Source organism: Aulonocara sp. 'chitande type north' Nkhata Bay, linkage group LG3 (assembly GCF_057382095.1).
Source record: "Aulonocara sp. 'chitande type north' Nkhata Bay isolate Kocher_YH1m ecotype deep benthic linkage group LG3, A_spYH_male_GT1.1, whole genome shotgun sequence".
NCBI classification, from domain to species: domain Eukaryota; kingdom Metazoa; phylum Chordata; class Actinopteri; order Cichliformes; family Cichlidae; genus Aulonocara; species Aulonocara sp. 'chitande type north' Nkhata Bay.
In genome coordinates, this window is record NC_141346.1 from 67434608 (window position 1) to 67458577 (window position 23970).

General features: G+C 42.1%; 3 protein-coding genes across 3 annotated transcripts in view; all 3 read right to left on the reverse strand.

Moving 5' to 3' along the window:
* LOC147336711 (NACHT, LRR and PYD domains-containing protein 12-like) overlaps window positions 1-23970 on the reverse strand; it is a 202206-nt gene that overhangs the window by 89326 nt on the left and 88910 nt on the right. The window lies entirely within an intron of this gene.
* On the reverse strand, window positions 10127-17492 carry LOC147336714 (NACHT, LRR and PYD domains-containing protein 1b allele 2-like). The gene is made up of 10 exons (XM_086285591.1): window positions 17256-17492; window positions 17025-17065; window positions 16778-16846; window positions 16594-16673; window positions 15793-15848; window positions 15446-15660; window positions 11843-12096; window positions 11286-11405; window positions 11047-11188; window positions 10127-10903 (listed from the first exon to the last, which is right to left on the reverse strand). Coding segments are annotated over exons 2-10 (1257 nt in total). The 5' UTR covers window positions 17026-17065; window positions 17256-17492; the 3' UTR covers window positions 10127-10583.
* Window positions 20251-22411, reverse strand: LOC147336715 (protein NLRC3-like). The gene is made up of 2 exons (XM_086285563.1): window positions 22188-22411; window positions 20251-22046 (listed from the first exon to the last, which is right to left on the reverse strand). The coding sequence occupies exons 1-2, from the start codon at window positions 22393-22395 to the stop codon at window positions 20251-20253; spliced, it is 2004 nt and encodes a 667-aa protein (XP_086141689.1). The 5' UTR covers window positions 22396-22411.

The window sequence follows — 23970 nt, forward strand, 5'->3', positions numbered from 1 at the left end:
AATCATTCGATCTATTTGTTTGACCTGTATTGCTCAACACTGTTGAATGTATTACATTGTTTCTTGACATGTTTTACTGCTGAATCATATGAAGAAGGTTGTAAGCAGAAGACTTGGTGTCTGGGGAGAGGAGATAAAACCGCATTCCTTACCCCCCTTCCTACTTCACACAGAAAGACAGGGAGCCGAGGTCATATTTTAGGCGCCGTGAGTGAAAGAATGTGAATGTTTGGGCTTTTACGACAAGGAGGGGGGCTGTTACTAGCTATAAAAGTCTGTGAAAGTTGCTACCACTTTGAGACATGCTGCTGACCCTCTGCAGGCATCTCTCCCATCATGATGGTTCTAATGCTCATAAGTATTGAATTGTATGGAAATAAATGATTGTTGATTGAGCATTTATACACCGAGTATTGTCCTTCCTTCAGCCCAAAGATTCAAAGAATTGGGAGATTTCAACAACCTTATGAATTCCAAAACAAAGACTATATTAATCTAAATGTTTTAGTTTGCTATGTATGCTTGTTTTCCCCTGCCAGCCAATAAAGCTGTGATTTTGAGTTCATCCCACGAGTCTGAGTGCCTGCATTTTGGGTCCAGCTCCTGCCTAGTTAAAGGGACTTACCTTTGCCAGTGTCAGCATTTGCTGCTGGTTCTCATCGTCCACAAACTCTCCATCGGTGAATCTGCTGTGACAAACATAAAGATAACAAGTTAGAGTAAATGATTCAATTACTGCCATAAAAAACACCGATGTTAAGGCTTATCACTCAGGTACAAGAAATATTTGTAAGAAGAAATATTTGTGAGTAGCAACAAGAAACATAATCCAGATAGATACTTCAAATTTACAGACATTTCATCTTAAGGCTGTGCAGTTTTTACAGAAAAACTGGATGTGAAATATTAATTCAATTTAAATTAAAGTAAGGAGAAGTGCAAAACACTCTGAATGTCCTTTGATTTACTTAATTACTATGCACTTAATGCATACATATTATTAAAATTTTGGGTATAATGGTTGTATTGATGTATATCAAGTTGAAATGCTCCCAAAAATGGCACCACAGCATGTAAAAATATAATATAAGCTCTGGCGGACTTGATTCTATGGTAGGTCTTAAAGGGTTAAGACATCACATATTTTCAAAAGCGCTCCAATGTTTTCGGAGACGTCTGTTACCCACCAGCTCAATAGCTGCCGTCGTTCAAGGCACACTAGCGCCGTTGAGAACACCGGACTCCGGCAAATTGTTTTCAAACCCACCGCCGTCTTTCGCTACTCAGGTTAAACATGATATATAAGTCACTTAGATAACTTAAAAATTATTTTGTTTGGCTTTTTTTTAGTATTTTATTTGTTCCTGAGTAAATCTGTTTGGCTGAGATTAAAGTTTTTACACAGCAGAATAAACGTCAAGCAGACAACTGATTATCAGAAGTGTGAGATGCTCGAGAATATACTCCGATGTATTTTAGATAGCAAGGAGCAGACGGCTGAGTTTATTAAACTGTCTTTATTTTTACCTAGCGCACACCTTAAACATTTAAAGCTGTAAACTAATGATGGTTATATAAGAGCAGATGCTGCTGGTGCAATAAGCTGTACGTTTTACGTCCAATGGATGATGATCTGATTAGTCGACTAATCAAAAAAATAATCGATGACTAGTCAACTATCAAAATAATCGTTTTCGGCAGCCCTAACTGACATCTTGGATCAGTGTATTTTTCTTCATATTCATTTGCTCCTGTTTCATTTTTAGCCTTGTACTAGCCAGCTCGCTTCCCTTAAAGTGCTCCACTAGCTGCACCTAGTGCTCTGATGGTGGTTTCTTTGAGAGCAGTATTGACTATGAGCTGGAGTGTGTGTCCAGCACAGCGGATAGAGGCCCATCCATGTTTTTCTTCAAGCAGTCGCATTGCTGCCACCATATTGGAACCACTGTCATGTACTACTGCTTTTATTTTGGCAGGCAAGATGTCAAACTTTGTTAGCACCTCTTCCATCCATGTCACTATATTGGCACCAGTATGCCTCTCCTCAAGAGGCATGGTGTAAAGGATGAAGCTCTTCATCTTCCAATCTTCACTCAGGAAATGGCAAGACACACCAAGGTAGGCCTCTGCATGGCTGGTCCAGATATCAGCAGTCAGGGTGAAAAAACCTTTGACACCACCAAGGGTCTGCTTTACCTAAAGATATGAGATGATTTGGAACAATAGTAAGCATTAGGGAAATATATTACAGTATATTTTTTCATTATTAATAATGCTTGTCAGTTTATGCATCAAGATTTAAATTTACCAATTGAATAATTCAGTTACATCAAATACAGTTACGCATGTTAAACAATAAACATTCAACATATCATTAAAAAAAAACAACAACAACAACAACTTTCCTGTACTGTACATGCTTTCAAGGATAAAAGATCTGATGTCTCAACAGGACCTGGAAAAACTAGTCCATGCATTCATCTTTAGTAGGCTTGATTACTGTAACAGCATCTTTACAGGTCTACCGAAAAAATCAGTCAGACAACTACAGCTCATTCAGAACTCTGCTGCTCGAGTCCTCACTAAGACCAAAAAAGTGGACCACATCAGTCCAGCTCTGAGGTCTTTACACTGGCTGCCTGTCCGTCAGAGGATAGACTTTAAAGTTCTGATGCTGGTCTATAAAGCTCTGAATGGTTTAGGACCAAAATACATCAATGACCTCCTGACCCAGTATGAACCTTCCAGATCCCTCAGGTCACCTGGATCCGGTCTTTTATCAGTTCCCAGAGTCAGAACCAGACACGGAGAAGCTGCATTCAGCTTTTATGCTCCTTATATCTGGAACAAACTCCCAGAAAGCCTCAGATCAGCTGAAACACTCAGTTTATTTAAATCCAGGTTGAAGACTCACCTGTTCTCAGCTGCATTTGAATAAAGCACCAAATCCACACTTTTAAGCTTAAATTTCAAAACTTACATTTAACTACTGATTTTATCTACTGTTCTGATTTTATCTGTTTTGATTTTATATACTGTTTTGTTTGTTTGTTTGTTTGTTAATTAGTTAGTTAGTTTATTTGCTTGTTTTAATATATTTTAAATCATGCTTTTTATTTGTTTTTGTTTCTAATGTCTCTGTAAAGCACTTTGAATCACCTTGTTGTTGAATTGTGCTATACAAATAAACTTGCCTTGCCATGCCTTGCCTTTAACCAAGATGAATTTATTGGTTGCTCAGTCAGCCAGCTCTTAATATTATTTCATCATGAAATGTATTAAATTCTAATACAAATGGCTATTTTGTGTTTGTGGTGTGAGAGAGTGGAGAGAAAGAGAGACCAACCTTCTTAAAGGTAGCATCATATTTCTTTTCCATCAATTTGGTGAAGTGGGATCGGCCTGGTAGGTAGTTACCATGGTAATCTGGGTTGAACTGCTTGATCATCTCTTTGAAACCTTGATCATCAACCATAGACAGGAGTCTCATGTCCGTCACCAACATGTTCAAGATTGATTCAGTCAGGACATCTGCTTGCCGAGGTTTACATGTTGTTGGCTTGGTGACAAACTTGTCCATTAAAGACGAACATATTTTTTTAGCAGTCCTGTAACGTAACGTTTACAGCTATCAATATAAGTAATAATAAGTAGTGTGTACACCTGTGAGCATGGACGCGCTTGTTTTTTTAAAAGGTTCCTTCATATAATGATCTGCTACAGGGTGTGGGGGGGCCACAGTCCCATCCCCCAGGGCATGAAGCAGGTATGGAGGAGATCAAAACTCCAGACATCCAGAGGCCCCCAGAACACAAGAGACCAAGGAAGACCAACAGAGGGGCAGCCGCGCCACTGTCCCAGAAAGAGCTGAGGAGAGTCCCAGATGAGGGCTCACTCAGCAGCCGCGGAGCAGAAGCGAGGGGGAGTTGCAGTGACGCGCCCGTGAGCTCCGCCAGCAGCCAGCTGTGCCTGAGTGACCGAGCCCCAGGCCGAGAGGCCGGGGGCACCCCACCTCCGAAGTGGCCCGAGCGAGCCCCAGAGATGTCCCCAGAGATACCCAACCTGACATATAGACACAGACATACAGGCACACACAGATACAAACATCCATTCCCACCCTTATGCTCTCATATGCACTTGCTCCACACTCAACCAACATGGAGACAGACATAAAGAGATGCTGTACACACGATCACACTCCCCAAGCGTACTCTACGAACCGGGTCTAGGTACCCTTTTCCCTGCGGTGGGGAGAGGCAAACGACCCCGACTCCGCAGCAGCAGGGAGGCCCCACACCCCAGACCGCAGTTGGACGGCCAATTCCTCCTCCTAGCCCCCCCTTGCTCCAGCGGGCCGCAGAGAACGGGGGTGAGAGAAGACTCCAAACCTCCCTCCACCCGCTCATTGTAGTGTTGATGCATGTGTGTTCTAAGGTGCATTTAAAACCCAGGAGGGCATGGAGCTACCTGCCAGAGAGCAGCAGGTAAGCGCATAGTCCCTCCTGCTAGCCCTCCATGTCTACTCCCACCCACTCCATGACATGCTGGTCAGTCACAGGAGCACGTTCAGTGAGAGACTGAGATTACCGAAAAGCACCACTGAACGACACAGGAAATCATTCCTGCCTGTGGCCATCTCCCTGTACAACACATCCACTTAACACACCGTTTGCTGCTACAGCTACACATGTTTCTTTTCCAACTATTTATTTATGAGTGACTTATGTATGTATGTAAAAATAATTTCCCCCAGGGATCAATAAAGTATTCTGATTCTGATTTAAAATTGAGAGGTGGGCAACGACGCCAGGGGTGAGGTGTACACCCTGATGGTAATTTGGATTCCGTGTGTCGTGCCCACCCCCAAGATCCTATATGTATGTGTAATGAGAGTGTGAGTAATGTGAATGTCTAAGTTGTGGGATAAAATTGAGGCAGAGGCAGCCAGAAGGGGACAGGGGGGGGGGGGGGGGTAGCCTCCTCTGCACCCTGGTGACATACCCCCACTCCAAGGCCCTGCATGTGTGGGTGGTTGTGGTGGAGCGGGAAGAGGGAGGCAGCTGGAGATGGGGAGGGAAGGAAGGGAGGGGCAAGTGACCCCTCCCTGGGGCCAGCTCCCCCACTGACCCCAGTAGGCACCCCCATACTCCGCGACCCGCCAGGGAAAGGGGGACCAGGCCTATCCAGACCGGGTCCCAGTGCAGCAGCGCCCCACAGAGCCCAGGACAGTCCACCCAACCCCACCACAGAGAAAACTGCACCCACCCCACCATCCACTCATCTTCCAGACTACATAAGACAATAGACGCCCAGGCTGAGATCTTCCTCCACCTCTCCTGTATCTCCCCCTCCTGCAGAGAGAGTTCCTGAAGAGCGGAAAGCTCCTGTGAGATGTGACAATCTCCCCCACCAGTTGAAGAGCCCCCCAGGTGGCTCGACGCACCGGCGGCACCCTGCGCCAGGGCTGGGCCCCCATGCACCCACCCACCCACAACCCCGGCAACACACCAACCAGGACCCAAGCTCCCGAGGCCCGGCCAGGGCCCCAGCCCAGAGACGGAGCAACCCCAGAACCTCACGCCCATCCCGGACCCACCCAGGGGCAGCCAGGCTACCAGGTCAGTAACCCACGTCCGTCAGCACAGACCCTCCCCTAGCCCCGCTGCACGCAGCCACGAGGAAACAGTCACCCGAGAGCCAACAGAGCCCCTAACCGGACATGACTGCTACCCCAGATTGAGCCCCCCAAGGAAGATGCCCCTGGTGAACCCCCCGACGCCCTATCCCTGTCCCTACCCCCACACCAATCACAGTGAAGGCGGGACCAAACTATGACCCCCCACCCCCACTAGGTGATGGAGCTGATCAAAGGAGCCCAGAGCAATTGATCTGGTGTGGTGGCAGAGGCTGTATCAAGACTAATGTAATCTAATAGATAATTTCTATATTGGTTAGAATTAAGATTATTTTTTATTTTTCCAGTTCATGAGGACAGTTTTCTTGGCTATGCATAGGGCAGGGAGAACCATATGGGCGATATTTTTATCTGAAGTGACTTTATCTAAGCTGCCCAACAAAAACACTAAGGGGGAGGTTGGAATGTTACATTTCAGACACTTTGATAAGTCTTCACATATCTCGCGCCAAAACTTCTGAACTGGTGGACAGAACCAAAGAGCGTGGATATAATTGTCCGGTGAATTGGTTTGGCAGTGTGAGCAGTTGTTGGTAGACGTAAAGCCCATCTTGAACATCCGATGACCTGTATAGTGCACTCTATGTAATATTTTGTATTGAATTATTTGAAGACTGGGATTTCTGATTAGATGAAAGGTTTTTAAGCAAGTCTGAGACCAGAAGTTTTGGTCTAAGTTAACTGATAAATCCGCTTCCCATTTTGCAATAGGAAGTGATGTTGATTCATCTGTTTTAGAAAGCATTCTGTATATTTTGGATAGTAATTTGGGGGTTTTAAGAGTAAGAAATTGAACCACACTTGGTGGTGTTTGTAGTTCAACTTGACCCGGTTTAAATTTCTTTTTTACTATGGATTTAATTTGTTGATATTCTAAAAATCTTTTCTTGTTGATCCCATATTGTGTAACTAGTCCGTCAAATGAAATAAATTCTGTTCCTTCTAGTATATGTTCTAAATATTTGATTCCTTTACCACTCCAATCTGAAAAGTTTATCATATTATTGTTTTGTAATATGTCAGGGTTGTTCCAGATAGGTGTACGTTTGCATGGGATTAATGAAGACGCCGTCAATTTTAGAAACTCCCACCATGCTGTCAGAGAAGAGCTGATGTCGATGCTTTTAAAGCATTCATGTCGTTGGATGTTTGAGCTGATAAATGGTAGGACTGAGATCTCTAGATTATTGCAAAGTGCTTGTTCTACACGACGTGCTTCCTTTTCAGATGCTCATGCATCGCCGTCATACTGTCATGGAAGGCACGTTCCATTTTGCAGATTTTTCATTGGACCTTCTTTTCTTTTGTTTTGTCAAAATGCTCCCAGACTTTTGAGTTCCGTTGCCGAGTAGCCATGATAACGGAGACAGCTTCTGTACACCGTTATAAGCGTGCCACAAAACCAACCAATCACAGACTTGGATGCAAAAATTCTGATTGGCTGTTTTGGTCTCCAATCAGCTTGCTAGCTACTGTAGCTAAGCCCAGGCAAATATCCCAGAATGCATTTCATCCACAACTCAAATTGAGGCAGTGGTGGAGGAACGCAGAGTTTGAAATATACATATTTCTTTCTGGGTCACAAAAAAAAAAGATATTTTCAGGATAGATTGTTGCTGTTAGGACATCACATATTTGCAAAAGTGCTCTAACATTTTCAAAGATGCCTGTTACCCACCAGCTGACCTCACAGCTGGACTGGCCATCAGACATACTGGGCATTTGACACAAAGCTGGAGTCATTCTGTCTTTGCTGCACAGCTGCCTCTTCTCTCCTCCTCTCCCCCTTCCTCTCCTGTTGCCACTTCAATCATGAAACTGATCAATGATCAGCTGATCGGCTTTTCTTTCGCAAGTCCTGTCGGTCTTGTTTGTTTATCACCCACTTTGAGCCAAAAAGAGAAAACAAGCAGATGTCACGATGAACAACAGCAGCGTTTAAGCTTGATCAGCTGTTGTTAGAATTTATTTAATATTAATTTCTAGTATCAGCTGATGTTTGTTGGAGCCACAGCTGTAAAAGCTGCTGGTCATGATATCGGGTTGGATATGTGGTGAGAGGGAAACATGAAGATGAAACCAGGAGATGTCCTTAAGTGGTCATCTGGTGTAAACTGTATAGAAATCATACATATATACAAACGAGACAGTGTACATCACTGTCACACAGTGTTTGTGAAGCAGTATGTTTAAGATACATTGACAGTCTCATGACGACATGATTCAGATATAAGACTAGGGATGGGTATCTAAAACCGGTTCTTGTTGAGAACCGGTTCCCACTGTTTCAATTCCTTGGAATCGTTTGCCATTTTTGCAAACGATTCCCTTATCGATTCCAGTCGCCCCGAATGACGTCACCACATTGCGGAGCGTCATTTACCTGGCAGGAAACACGGCGCCTAAGCGGCTCAAACGCTCAAAAGTTTGATTATACTTTATGAGAACCGATGACAACAGGGGAACTTGCAAAGTAGATATTTCATTTAAGGGAGGAAACACTACGAATATGCAAAAGCATTTGCTCACAAAACACGCGATGACACGTGTTTTTAATTCCGCTCCGGACTCGTGACTCTCAACCCAGCAGCAGCGCTAACGTTTGCACGTCCTCTCCCATTAATGCGCCAGGTAAATAATCAACCAACAGTGCATATTATGTTACCGCAATCTGCCTTATTACAAGACCTGCCATTACTGTACATGTAGGTGACCATGATGAGAGAGACAGACTGGCTGGCGCTCGCTGGCAGTTCTCGCTGCAGTCTACTGGTAGCGTCTCCTTTCAGGCCAGGATAGACGAATGTCACTGAGCAGTGTCTAAGTTTGTGGTCAAAGGCTTGCACCCATTTGCCACAGCAGATGCCCCCGATTTTTGGTAAGTGAATGTGTTTAATTGTAGGCAGGGACATTACTGGATATTCTTGTGTAATTGCTACAGAACAATTTATGTTATACTTTGTTATTGCTACAGAAGAATATTTATTTTATTATTTTACATTTACAATTTTTTTTCCTGGGGACCCTGTGACACCCCATTGAAGAGCCGTAGGCTGGATCTCTTAAGATCTCACTGTTGGGTTTGTAAGGCCATGTTACTCCTAAATTTCTACCTTGTTCAAAGAGAAGATATAAAACAAAGTTCTAAGCTAATCAACCTTAGTGTTCTCCTTTTTAAAAAAAAAAAAAAAAAAAGAATCGATAAGAGAATCGATAAGAGAATCGATAAAGAATCGAATCGTTAAACAGAATCGAAAATGGAATCGGAATCGTTAAAATCTTATCAATACCCATCCCTATATAAGACGCAAATCAAGTCAATCAGACGAATGTAACATTTATGTTAAATACTTTTGAATTTCACCCAAAACACCCTTTTTTTAAATTAAATATGTCATTTTGCATCTCACTCTCCTACCTGTGTGATCTGAGTCTGTGTGCGTTCGTGTGTGTGCGCGCTGCGTGGTGACGTAGGCGCGTGCATGTGTGCCCCGGTCACAGCTCCTTTCAGCATGGCTGGAGGTAAGTCACTGCCACATTGCTCAGTTTGTTCAGACCCCAAGCTGCAATGTGAATACAGCCGAACCGCCGCATTTTTGTTTGTCGTTAAGAGACTCGTTCGGGATAAGTTTTGTGGAGGACAGAGTTTGCTAATATACGTTTTTAATGAGTTTTAACTGAGAACGCAGCTGAAATGCTAGCATGCTAAGTTAGCCTGAACGCTAGAGGCTTGTGAGCGTATTCACTGCAGTTTTTTTAACAGCGTGCACTCTTTTTTCCTTCATCAGGAGAGGTGTACTGGCAGGCGCGTGACACACACAGAACAGACACTTATTTCTGTGTTGCAGGTATGGAGATGTTCTTATGTTTTGGAGATGCACTCTTTCATTTATTGTTTTTATAAGTACAGTGTTGTACTGCCTGTTGGATGGCGGTTATTAATATAATTGTACTGAAGTATAATGTTTGAACTATAAGCACCAGAATATTGGGTCCTGGTTATTGAATTGTATTTATCTGACTGTTTATTTGTTTTTGAATTATTTTGTTTATTGTTCTTATAAGTTGTTTTTAATGATTTTTCAGTGACATGTTATTTATTTTATGCTTTTTGTTTTTGAGAGCTTAAGTTAATGTTTTAAAACAATTTGTTGTATTAGATTTATTATATTATTGTGGTGTTAATGAAGCTGCAGGCACAGCTCCTTTCAGCATGGCCGGAGGAGAGGTGTACTGGCAGTCGCGTGACACACACAGATCAGACACTTATTTCTGTGTTGCAGATGTGCAGTAAAGAGCCAAAGACCCAAGTGCTGTCTCCTGCCTCTTACTTTCACGCCAGAACACAACGCAATGACGGGTGTAACACATGAACGGGTTACATGAACAGGAAGCTCAAACTGTTTAAAAACACGAATTCAAGCTCCAGCATAAGAAAGCAAACAGCAAAACTTTATTTATACAGGCAGAAACACAAAATGCTGCTCAGAGCAGAAGCTAGCACAGACGAGAACCTCAGTAATCAGATTGTAAACACTGATCATGTGATTCAACATGTTATTCCAGCATTAAAGGTAAAAACAGCTTCAGTTATATTGTTGGAAACAGACGCCGGTCACAGATAACTTGAGGTGTTGCTCTTCAACCTGTAGATGTGGTTCAGCATCTACAGGTTGGAGCTTCACATATTTCCTGGTTTGTGCACTAATAATGAGCAGCCCAGAGACTTACCGAGGTCCCAGACTCTGCTTCAGTCCATCCAATGTCCTGCTCAGCTTCTAGTCAGAGTCCAGGTTTTAATAAGAACTAAAGTCCAGTTTCCAACACACACATGAAGATCACAATAATGACACTGTCAGTGGTCTTTGAGATTTATTAGAAATCTGTCTTATCTTAAGTTCAGCTCTATGAAAAGGCATGGATCCTCCTCACGGAGAGCAGCGATCAGAAGTGAGGTGGCTATACTTCCTTTTCGTCGCACTGTGTCAATAACGTCTCGTGCTTTATCTGCTTTGCTCTGCTGTGATCTGACTGATTCCATCTCCTGCTCATTGATAATATGCTGCTCCAGGAGTTTATCCAGAAGTTTGTTTAAAACAGGTTCAGACACTCTGTCAATAAACTGTGAGCGAACTGTGAGCAGCCTCTCGTCTGCTGGGACTCCGGACTCATCTGGGACATTTCTCATTAAGGTTTCTGTTCTTGGTGCTGAAGGAACAAAGAAAGATAGACATTTAACAGCACTCTGAACTGAGGATGAAAAGAGAAGTATGATTTCAGTTGAAGTTTTATAAAATATAAAATAAAAAGTTTGTAGGGTAATTTCTGCTGGTATTTGGCAGGAATCTTACCTGGCAGGCAAACAGATGATTTCCAGATTTCATTCCCCTCTTGGTCTTTGACTATCAGACTCACAAACCCTGAATTTGTATTCAGGAAAACTTGAAATGTTGGATGATAATTTGGGCCAGACTTTGAGCGAAACTGTGTTTGCTAAACAACAACAGAAAGGTGCCATTTTCATGACGAGTGGGTTATCCAGGACTTTCATTTCATTTCAGCAGCATATAGTTTCTAACTGCTGACTCACCTTCGGCTGTATTATCCTGCTCTCAGGCTCACAGTGGACACTGTACCTTTGACCGAAGCTGAAAAGACAGTCAGCAGGGGTCTGGAGGTATTCAGCATCATCGTGTTGTTGGGCAGACACCTGCAGTGACAGGACAGTTTATTATGCTGGTAACGTTAATAAGTCTATTCACCTGTAGAGATCATTTAAACATATCAGGTGTAGAATATCATGTGTCAGTATGAATCAAAAACAATCATTCTTGAGATAGAATAGCTTTGCAGAGAAAAAAAGCTCCATGATTTTATTTTTATCAGTGAAGTGTCAGATCTGACATTATGGGTCACAAACATCAAATGTTCACAGCTTAGGGTCATTACTGGGAGTGAATAAAGAAGAGCAGTGATTGGTCAACAATGTGGGTAAGAAAAGTTAAATGGAGCCTGACTCTTTGTCTCAGGTAATCAGAGTGGAGTGACCAGTAAACCTGTACATAACTTTAGTTTATTATCAGAAAGCTGCTGAGAATCATTTGGATTCTGAGAGGACCACAGAGTGAAGATGATGAAACTATTTACCTCTGACAATGGGATATTTTCCTGGAGTAGAAACACATTGATTCTTGCAGGCTCTGAAGGTCGGAAGAACAGCAGAACTTGGCCATTTACTGTTATGTTCAGGAGCCGCTTAAAATCATCCCAGATGACGCCCCACCCAGAGAGGTGAGGAACCTTCACAACCACATGGGTGGCAGTGATCTCCAGCGGCTCCAAGATGCTCATCCCATCATCAGAGATGTGGGCAACAGACAGCAGGCCATCAACACACAGCGCTGTGAAAGGAAAGAGCTTTTCATTCTGAGAGTTCAGATTTACTTCTCACCTTATCTGAGGATTACATCTCCTGCAAACAAGTTCCCCTCCATCCTTTTTTGTTATAAATGTGAACAGCCCAAAACTTTTGCATTATTCATTACATAAAGCTCAGAACTAGGCATCAGTTATGTTACACGTTTGTGCAGTTATATATGTTCTTGGTTTGTAATTCATTTGAAAGCCTGATGCTTAACATTGTCCACCCCAGCTGTGAAACTCAGAAACCAGTCTTACTTGTTATCATCTATCGTCCACCTGGGCCTTACACAGAGTTTCTGTCTGATTTCTCAGACTTTATATCTAATTTAGTTCTGAGCTCAGATAAAATAATTATTGTGGGTGATTTTAACATCCATATAGATGCTAAAAATGACAGCCTCAACATGGCATTTAATCTGTTATTAGACTCAATTGGTTTCTCTCAAAATGTTAAAGAACCCACCCACCACTTTAATCACACTCTAGATCTTGTTTTAACATATGCATAGAAACTGAACATTTAACAGTGTTTCCTGAAAACCCTCTCCTGTCTGATCATTTCCTGATAACATTTACAATAATTGATTACACAGCGGTGGAGAGTAGACTTTATCAAAGTAGATGTCTTTCTGAAAGTGCTGTAACTAAGTTTAAGAATATAATCCACCCACTGTTATCATCTCCAATGCCCTGTACCAACACAGAGCAGAGCAGCTATCTGAACGCTACCCCAACAGAGGTCGATTATCTTGTTAATAATTTCACCTCCTCACTATGTACGACTCTGGATACTGTAGCTCCTGTGAAAACGAAGGTCTCTAATCAGAAGTACCTGACTCCGTGGTATAATTCTCAAACACGTAGCCTAAAGCAGATGACTCGTAATCTGGGGAGGAAATGGCGTGTCACAAATTTAGAGGATCATCATTTAGCCTGGAGAAATAGTTTGCTGCTTTATAAGAAAGCCCTCCGCAAAGCCAGAACATCTTACTATTCATCACTGATTGAAGAAAATAAGAACAACCCCAGGTTTCTCTTCAGCACTGTAGCCAGGCTGACAAGAAGTCAGAGCTCTTTTGAGCCAACCATCCCTTTAACGTTAACTAATAATGACTTCATGAACTTCTTCACAAATAAAATTTTTATCATTAGAGAAAAAATTACCAATAATCATCCCACAGATGTAATATTATCTACAGCTACTCTTAGTACCATTGATGTTAAGTTAGATTCTTTTTCTCCAATTGATCTTTCTGAGTTAACTTCAATAATTACTTCCTCCAAACCATCAACGTGTCTTTTAGACCCCATTCCTACAAAACTGCTCAAAGAAGTCCTGCCATTAATTAATTCTTCGATCTTAAATATGATCAACCTATCTCTAATGATCGGCTATGTACCACAGGCCTTCAAGCTGGCTGTAGTTAAACCTTTACTCAAAAAGCCATCTCTAGACCCAGCAGTCTTAGCTAATTATAGGCCAATCTCCAACCTTCCTTTCATATCAAAAATAATTTTTAAGAGTAGTTGTCAAACAGCTAACAGATCATCTGCAGAGGAATGGTTTATTTGAAGAGTTTCAGTCAGGTTTCAGAGCTCATCACAGCACAGAAACAGCTTTAGTGAAGGTTACAAATGATCTTCTTATGGCCTCTGACAGTGGACTCATCTCTGTGCTTGTCCTGCTAGACCTCAGTGCAGCGTTCGATACTGTTGACCATAATATCCTATTAGAGCGATTAGAACATGCTGTAGGTATTACAGGTACTGCGCTGCAGTGGTTTGTATCATATCTATCTAATAGACTCCAGTTTTTGCATGTAAATGGAGAGTCCTCTTCACACACTGAGGTTAATTATGGAGTTCCACAGGGTTCAGTGCTAGGACCAATTCTGTTTACATTATACATGCTTCCCTTAGGCAGCATCATTAGAAGACATAGCATACATTTTCACTGCTATGCTGATGACACCCAGCTCTATCTGTCCATGAAGCCAGATAACACACACCAATTAGTTAAACTGCAGGAATGTCTTAAAGACATAAAGACCTGGATGGCCGCTAACTTTCTGCTTCTTAATTCAGATAAAACTGAGGTTATTGTACTCGGCCCTGAAAAGCCTAGAAATATGGTATCTAACCAGATTCTTACTCTGGATGGCATTACCTTGGCCTCCAGTAACGCTGTGAGGAACCTTGGAGTCATTTTTGACCAGGACATGTCCTTCAATGCACATATTAAACAAATATGTAAGACTGCGTTCTTCCATTTGCGCAACATCTCTAAAATTAGAAATATCCTATCTCAGAGTGACGCTGAAAAACTAGTTCATTCATTTATTACTTCCAGGCTGGACTACTGTAATTCATTATTATCAGGATGTCCAAAAAACTCGCAGAAAAGCCTTCAACTAATCCAAAATGCTGCAGCAAGAGTCCTGACAGGGACTAGAAAGAGAGAGCATATTTCCCCTGTTTTGGCTTCCCTTCATTGGCTTCCTGTTAAATCCAGAATTGAATTCAAAATCCTGCTCCTCACGTACAAGGTCTTAAATAATCAGGCCCCATCTTATCTTAATGACCTTGTAGTATCATATCACCCTATTAGAGCACTTCGCTCTCGCTCTGCTGGCCTACTTGTTGTTCCTAGAGTATTTAAAAGTAGAATGGGAGGGAGAGCCTTCAGTTTTCAGGCCCCTCTTCTGTGGAACCAGCTTCCAGTTTGGATTCGGGAGACAGACACTATCTCTACTTTTAAGATTAGGCTTAAAACTTTCCTTTTTGCTAAAGCATATAGTTAGGGCTGGACCAGGTGACCCTGAATCCTCCCTTAGTTATGCTGCAATAGATGTAGGCTGCCGGGGGATTCCCATGATGCATTGAGTTTTTCCTTTCCAGTCACCTTTCTCACTCACTATGTATTAATAGACCTCTCTGCATTGAATCATATCTGTTATTAATCTCTGTCTCTCTTCCAAAGCATGTCTTTATCCTGTCTTCCTTCTCTCACCCCAACCGGTCGCAGCAGATGGCCCCGCCCCTCCCTGAGCCTGGTTCTGCCGGAGGTTTCTTCCTGTTAAAAGGGAGTTTTTCCTTCCCACTGTCGCCAAAGTGCTTGCTCATAGGGGGTCATATGATTGTTGGGTTTTTCTCTGTATCTATGAAGCGCCTTGAGGCGACTTATGTTGTGATTTGGCGCTATATAAATAAAATTGAATTGAATTGAATTATAAATAAACTGCATTGTGGTTATTTGTATGATAAAGAACAGTTCATATTAGCTGAGCACCACACAGTAACACAGATGTTTCACAGCACAGTGCTCACCCTCCTTTGTTTCACAGTGTGGCAGGTGGAGCTCCCAGACTGCATCCACAGAGCATGTGATGTTAAACAGCGGCCCTGCAGCTGTTTTTCCAGCTGATTGAAGGAGGCTCTCATCCCATTGGACAGTCCTGTACAACAGCTCTGCCTCCTGAGCCATAACAAACACTAGTCTGGTCAGAGTACACTGGAACACACCTGGACCAGCACACCTGAACCTGTAGGACACAGAAGGGCTGAAGCACTCCAACTAGCCTGTATGAGCTGAGGTCTGATCACCTCCAGCTGTATCACGCATCTTGTCACATCATTAAATACATGTTATCAACCTAATGTGAATTTAGAAGCACCTGTAGGAGATGTGTGTGGATTCAGTTTGTACTTGAGGGGTGAAGCTTGATGGAGCCTGGAATTCAGAGAGGAAATACATCAGCTGTTTAAAGCCGCAATAAACAAGTAAACGGAGAACAAACTATACAGAGTACACCCATCCATCCATCATCCATCCATTTTCTTCCGCTTTATCCGGGGCCGCAGGGGCAGCAGCCTAAGCAAAGAGGCCCAGACCTCCCTCTCCCCAGCCACCTCCTCCAGCTTATCCGGGGGAACACCAAGGCGTTCCCAGGCCAGCCAAGAGATATAATCTCTCTAGCGTGTCCTGGGTCTGCCCCGGGGCCTCCTCCCGGTGGGACATGCCCAAACACCTCACCCATGATGCGCCCAGGGGGCATCCTTGTCAGATGCCCAAACCACCTCAGCTGGCTCCTTTCGATGTGGAGGAGCAGCGGCTCTACTCTGAGCCCCTCCTATCTCTAAGGGAGAGGCCAGCCACCCTTCGGAGGAAGCTCATTTCTGCCGCTTGTATTCGCAACCTCGTTCTTTCAGTCATTACCCACAGCTCGTGGCCATATGTGAGGGTAGAAACATAGATGGACCACACAGCTAGTGGCGTGTGCCCCTAGGCACACAGAGTACACATCAGGTGTTATCTGTACACACTTTCAAAACTGCGAGTAACATACTGACAATGACACAGAATCTTAAACCTGACTGGTTGTCTGCCCTGTGCTTTAACACGCCTGACAAATTTCTGTGCTGAAGGCCTCTTTTTTGTATCACAAGACAATCAGATCCACATGCTTTTCTCTCACCTTAATGTGCTTTATGTCATCTTTAGACAAATATAGCTCTGTGTCTAATGAGTCTGGATTCAGTCTGACCTCAGAGTAACCTGATGAGAGACAAACATCGAATAATTAAGGATTTCCTGGAACTCTAACTGGTGCTGTTTACAATCATATTAGTTTTTTAGTGGTTTTCTGATCAAATACAAACTGTTTGTGAGGGATTTCTCTTTCTTCCTTAAGGACCCACCATCTTCTTCAGCTGCAGCCTTCTCACTCACTAAAAAGATTTTAAAAAGTATTAAAATATTTTGACCAAAACCAGTACCTAAAAACACATCCTTAAAAACCCCCATAATTTATAGATTTTTGCAGAATTAAATAAGCACAAACGAGCTTTCATGTGATATGCTGTTGATGAAATAGTGATGAATGTGACACAGAGTCTCAGTACTCACTGGTTTTGTCTATGGAAGATTTAAAAGTCTTGACATCAACCCTGCAGAGAGCAATGGTAAAACACAACTGATTAATGGTGTACTAAGCCTAGCCAGAGAAGAAGAAAACAGACTTTACCATGAAGATCCTCAGTGTGGATCAGTATAATATCAGCCTGATGTCTGCAGTTTAGTGTCAGCACAACTTTCACATCATATTCATCTCAGCACAACTAAAACATGCTGACTGACCTCAGAGTTTCAAGTCCACATCCTGGACTCTCCAGGAAACCACACAGATGCTTCACTCCTGAATCCTGCAGCTTGTTGTTGGAGCTCAGGTCCAGCTCTCTCAGATGGGAGGGGTTGGACTTCAGTGCTGCTGCCAGATAATCACAGCTGATCTCTGACAAACCACAGCTCTCCAATCTGTATAAAGAATGAAAGATGTAAGTTTATTAGACAAAGTGTGAGCTTGAAATCATTCAGTGTTTCATCATCTGTTCAGAGCTGAAGAAGGTTCAGAATGTAGAAGTTTAGAAAATGGAAACTCCAAACAGCTGAAGCCAACAGGAAGCAGCTTCAAACAAACACAACAAGATATAAAACTCTGAATGTTTCACATTAAAGTCGTACATTTCTCATAAAAACAGGACAAAGACTTGAAAAAGTCGTGTTTTTCCTTCCAGGAACCACAAGGCTTCACTTTTAAAGGTGAAGTGTGAAAGAAATGGACATATTTGAAGTCCAACACCTTTTTCCAGTCACATTATTAAAGCAGACAAACTACAAGCTCATTTTCATTCCAACAAGTCATCTTCTGACCTGGACTAACAACACTGGTCTCTATGTGCAGCTGGCTGTGAGACCAGTGCTCAGGGACCGTCTACAAAGTGCAACACTGAAAGAACATCACACACTCATTTGCTTCCATCATCCAACCTGAAGAGGAAACAGAGACGCCTCCCCTTCAAAGTAAAAGCTGCTCCTTTTGGACACAGTATCAAAGAAAGTCTACAGTATAACATAGAAAAGACACAACAAAGTTTTGGTTGTTTTTAAATTGTGCAGAAATGAAACTACACTAAGCTCAATTATGTGACAGTCATTTCATCCCATGTCAGTTTGGCCTCATCCTGGGCCGGATTATCCAGCACACACTCTAACCACAGGCCCAGGGGCCACGCACAGCTGGCTCCATCCAAGAGACAGGAAACAAACCAACACAATAATAAAAAGCACCATGTGATCTTCTTACATCTTCAAGACAAACATAGTAAAAACATGAGCATATTTGTTTCCTGATAAAATGATGTGACAGGTAGAACAGAGTAAAGTGGTGGTGTTACAGCCTTTCTCCCTGATAGGTTTGTAGCTTGAACCCATCCGCTGGAACGTTGAAGACAATATAATTACACTGCAAAGCAAGACACAAGTAGGCAAGCTACTTCATGTTTCTCGTGCACGGGAGAGAACCGGACAACCGCTTGACTCCAGTTGGTCTCGTCCGTTCTCCCGTACCACTGTTCTTTTATTGAGGTTACATGAATATGCATAAGTTCATTAACATATGACGTCTACATACACACAAAGAGTACCTTGCCTGTGTGTGTGTGTGTGTGTGTGTGTGTGTGTGTGTGTGTGTGTGTGTGTGTGTGGACTGCTGATCAAAGGGTCAAACATCCTTGGTCAGGAAGAGGGTAGACTAGACCCCCCCGGTAAGGAAGTCCAGCAGGTCATCTAAACAGAAAAGCACTCAGACTAGAACAGACGCAACTACGTTAATCCTACCATAAAACAATAAGACACGGTATGACCTCTCATGCTCCCAAAGTGCTGTCCAATACACACAAAGTTTGCAGACTATCAAGGATCAAAACCTCTACCAATCTACAACTAATTACAAAACTCTAAGCATATATAAGTAAATATTTCTAAGCATAAATGACAATCAACAATACAAATCTAACACTCCCCTCTGCTGCCGAGGCTGTTAGTCTCTCCCAAACTCAGCTACAGGACTTCCAAATGAATGAAAGCAGCAGAAGTGGCTTTACAAATGAAAGAGGAAGAGGAGAAGAAGAGGAGAGGGAGGCCACCCTGACCATCACTCCAGCTGAAAACATCACACTTCCATTAAAGTTGGTGAGAAAATGTTGAGCAGGATGAGCTGCTGGCTAATCTGGAGGCTGTAGCAGCAGCTCACAGTCACAGTGGATTTCCACTCATGAAAAAGCTCTGGCTGCTTCATTTCTCATCTCATATCAGAGACTTTAAAGCTTCACTGAAGCTGTACTGTGATGCTTCCATATCCCAGTGAGGCCTCCATAATGATTTCAGCTGTTCTGTACACACACTGTGTGCCCTGTATGGCTCAAAGTCTCTGCAGCCTGTTTTTATCTGCTATCATCAGATCTTCATCATCCTCATTCACATCCCTTACACACTCTACAGCCTCATCAGCACTGACTTCATCTTCACTGACTGATGGAGCACAACATGAACCTGTGGAGGCTGAAACACTGTCCTGTCAAACATCTCCCCGTCACCACTCCACTTCTGTCAGCCTTTAAATGAACCCTGCTCAAGTCTGTCACTTCTGTTTGGAGCCAAAAGAGGTTAAAGATTACGCCACTACATTCTTGTCTAGAAAATATTAAAAGTGTATTTGGTGACACACAAAAAAGGGTAAAGTTTAAGTATAGTTTGGGTCCACACATGTCCAAACCCTGGTGTGTAGGCCTACTTAGTATTGAGAAAAGCCCACTAAAAGAACGCCCACCAGACCAAAGCAATGGTTTTGACTTGATCAGCATTAACCCCGCCCCCTGACTTTGATGGGTGAAGCTGACAAATAAAATGTATTTATGAACAGCGATGCAGGGCCAGGAGTAGCAACGTGAATTAAATAAATACATCATTAAATAATTCATTAAATGTGTCAGTAAAACAATTAAAATAGAAAACAAACCAATAATTGATTAAATATGTAATTAACTAATTTGAATTGTACATAAATAAATAATGAATTATTTTAAATGAAATTAACTGATAATTAATTATCAATATATTTTTTTAATTAATTACTAAAATAAATAATTCATTAATGATGTATTTATTTAATACTACCATAAAATTATTGCTAGTTTAATCAAAAATAAATTTAAGACATCAATATTAAATAAATATTATATATAAATATATAAAATTATATAAATATATAAATATTAAATAAAAACTTTATAACTTACAGAACTTTTTTAGAGGCTTTGACCACTGGCAGCAGCCTCAGAAGAGCCTCCTCTGAAGCAAAGTATTTCTTCAGGTCAAACACATCCAGATCTTTTTCTGATGACAGTAAGATGAAGACCAGAGCTGACCACTGAGCAGGAGACAGTTTATCTGTGGAGAGACGTCCTGAACTCAGGGACTGTTGGATCTCCTCCAGCAGAGAACGATCATTCAGTTCATTCAGACAGTGAAACAGATTGATGCTTTTCTCTGCAGACAGATTCTCACTGAGCTTCTTCTTGATGTACTGAACTGCTTCTTGATTGGTCTGTGAGCTACTTCCTGTTTGTGTCATCAGGCCTTGCAAACGACTTTGATTAGTCTTCAGACCCAAGAGAAAACGAAGGAACAAGTCCAGGTGTCCATTGGGGCTCTGTAAGGCCTTGTCCACAGCACACTGGTAGAAGTATTTCTCTGAAGATTTTCTTGTTTGAAACACCTTCCAAGTTGTTTTTTGTTCTTCCAGCAGATTGAGTCCAGAGTTGATGAAGGTCAGGTGGACATGAAGAGCAGCCAGAAACTCCTGAACACTGAGATGAACAAAGCAGAACACCTTGTTCTGGTACAGTTGTTTCTCCTCTTTAAAGATCTGTGTGAACACTCCTGAGTACACTGAGGCTGCTCTGATATCGATGCCACACTCTGTCAGGTCTGGTTCATAGAAGATCAGGTTTCCTTTCTGCAGCTGATCAAAAGCCAGTTTTCCCAGAGACTCCATCATCTTCCTGCTCTCTGGACTCCAGTGTGGATCTGTCTCAGCTCCTCCATCATATTTGATCCTCTTGACTTTGGCCTGAACCACCAGGAAGTGGATGTACATCTCAGTCAGGGTGTTGGGCAGCTCTCTTCCCTCTCTGGTTTCCAGCACATCCTCCAGAACTGTAGCAGTGATCCAGCAGAAGACTGGGATGTGACACATGATGTGGAGGCTTCGAGCTTTCTTGATGTGGGAGATGATCCTGCTGGCCTGCTCCTCATCTCTGAATCTCTTCCTGAAGTACTCCTCCTTCTGTGGGTCAGTGAACCCTCTGACCACTGTCACCATGTCGACACACTGAGGAGGGATCTGATTGGCTGCTGCAGGTCGTGTTGTTATCCAAAGGCGAGCAGAGGGAAGCAGTTTCCCCCTGATGAGGTTTGTCAGCAGCTCATCCACTGAGGTGGACTTTCTAGGGTCAGTTAAGATTGTAGTTTTGTGGAAGTCCAGAGGAAGTCGACACTCATCCAGACCATCAAGTATGAACACAACCTGGAAGTCTTCAAGCCTGCAGATTCCTGATTCGTTAGTTTGATTAAAGAAGTGATGAACAAGTTCCACCAAGCTGAACTTTTCCTCTTTCAGCACATTCAGCTCTCTGAAAGTGAATGGAAATATGAACTGGATGTCCTGGTTGGCTTTGTCTTCAGCCCAGTCCAGGCTGTATTTCTGTGTTAAGACTGTTTTCCCAATGCCAGCCACTCCCTTTGTCAGCACTGTTCTGATTGGTTCGTCTCTTCCTGGTGAGGCTTTAAAGATGTCTTCTTGTCTGATTGTTGTTTCTGGTCTGTCTGGTTTCCTGGATGCTGTTTCAATCTGTCTGACCTCATGTTCCTCATTGACCTCTGCAGTCCCTCCCTCTGTGATGTAGAGCTCTGTGTAGATCTGATTCAGGAGGGTTGGGCTTCCTGCTTTAGCGATGCCCTCAAACACACACTGGAACTTCTTCTTCAGTTGGGCTTTAAGTTCACGTTTACAGAGTGGAGCAAATATTTCTGAAGGTAAGAAATTCAGAAACAAATATTATATAATAAATATCATAGCCTTTCAGTACCCTGAAAGGATGAATGTCTATTGGTCCATTTCTTGAGCTATTAGGAAAGATCAATATTCAGTCTTTAGAGAAATTCTCTTACTGCTCTGCAGATGGTCAGCCATCTCATGCTGCTTAAGTCTCCTCAAGAAGTGGAGTGTGATCTTCAGAAATGCTTCTCTGCAGCTCTTTCTTTCATCTTCATCCTCACCTTCAAACATCTCCTCATCCTCCATCTGGCTCTTTAAAGTTTCTGGGTGATCTGGACTCAGAAGCTTCTGGATCTTCTTCAGCTCGTTCTTCACAAACATGGTGATGTTGTCCTCCAGCCGCTAGAAAAGAAGACTATATGAATTACCCATTGGTAAATGGACTGGTTCTTATATAGCTCTCTTTGATACTGTGTGCACACAAATCAGTTTATACAACATGCCTCATTCAACCAAGCACATTGTTCTATGCTTAAATACTTTCTTTCACACTCTGATGGATGCATCAGAGGGCAGCTTGGGTTTAGTACGTTACTCAGTACATTTGCCAGCCAGGGTTTGATTCACAAACCTTCTGACTAGTAGCTGACCTGCTCCCCTCCTGAGCTACAGTCACCCCAATCTGACTGAAATCATGGAGCCCAAACTCTGATTTATGTTGGACACACTGACAATCCTCTGGTCCACAAAGTGCAGCATAGAGGTGACTGAAAAGAACAAATGTAAACGTAGTACTACAAACCATAACCACAGAGTCCAGGTGTGTTTGATGCTGCTGTGCAGACTGACCAGTGGAAACCTCTGCTCTCTCCTGGTCCACTCTGTGGAGGAGTAATGTATAATTAGCTCATGTTATGTCTGTCCACACACAGACACAAGCTAAAGGTCCATGAAGTGATGTTTGGATGGGTTCAGTCAATCAGATGACTGTCATGGTGAAGCTTTGCTAGTCCTGCTGATCCCACTGAGAATTAACAACTCAGTTCCAGATGTCTGTAGTTTTCTGCTCAGTTTCTTTAGTCCCAACAGCTCTTACCATCTCCTGCATAAAGCTTTCCCTCCATGCTCAGATGCCCTGGAACAAGGTGCTCTCTTTATATCAGTGACTGGTTTAAAGTGCCAACTTGCAGTGCTCGCCAAACTTTGTGTCAGCAAAAGTAGTTCTAATGTTTCTTACATTTATTATATTTTTTACATTTTTACACACAAACCAATGAACGCAAAAACATAAACTTTTCAGATATTTTGTTTTACAATGTTACAAAACTCAGTTCACAACTACACAGTCTGATTTACAAGCAGTGTTGGTCAAGTTACTTGAAAAAAGTAATTAGTTACTGATTACTGATTACTTCTCAAAAAAGTAATCCCGTTACTTTACTGATTACTTATTTTCAAAAGCAATTAATTACTTAGTTATTTAGTTACTTTTAAAAAACATGTTCACTACCTGAATGCGTGATAAATCAATAGACCTTTTGGGCCAATTCTATTTTTTCTGCATAATCCACCATATAAAAGTGAATCAAATGGAAAAGTGTCTTTTTAAGTGTTATGTGTTTATTACTTTTAATCTTAACTTTATAAACAGTTCATCAAACAAAAAGTTAAATTAAATTCAACAGTCTTTGACTTTAATAAATTTGTTTAACATTTGAACATATTTCTGCACATTACACCATATTTTAAGAAAATAAAGGCTTAAACTGTATTTCTGCATACTCCAGCATATAACATAAATTATTTTTGTGTATACACACATCTTTTCATATAAATAAAGCAAAAAATAAATAAATAAAATAAATAAAATTAACAAAAACATCTTTTAACAGTTGGTAAAGTGCAGAGAGGCATAATGTTGAGATTACAAAAACAGAAAATGCTATTGCATGCTAC

What these genes read in the sequence shown, in the direction of transcription:
- LOC147336714 (XM_086285591.1), bottom strand. An exon ending in ATGACATAAAGCACATTAAG is followed by an intron (nt 15,849 to 16,593) that starts GTGAGAGAAAAG and finishes TCTGAATTCCAG; the next exon opens with GCTCCATCAAGCTTCACCCC. An exon ending in AAAATATCCCATTGTCAGAG is followed by an intron (nt 11,406 to 11,842) that starts GTAAATAGTTTC and finishes CTGTCACTGCAG; the next exon opens with GTGTCTGCCCAACAACACGA.
- LOC147336715 (XM_086285563.1), bottom strand. Translation starts at nt 22,395, where the DNA reads ATGTTTGTGAAGAACGAGCTGAAGAAGATCCAGAAGCTTCTGAGTCCA. An exon ending in GGCTGACCATCTGCAGAGCA is followed by an intron (nt 22,047 to 22,187) that starts GTAAGAGAATTT and finishes TCTTACCTTCAG; the next exon opens with AAATATTTGCTCCACTCTGT.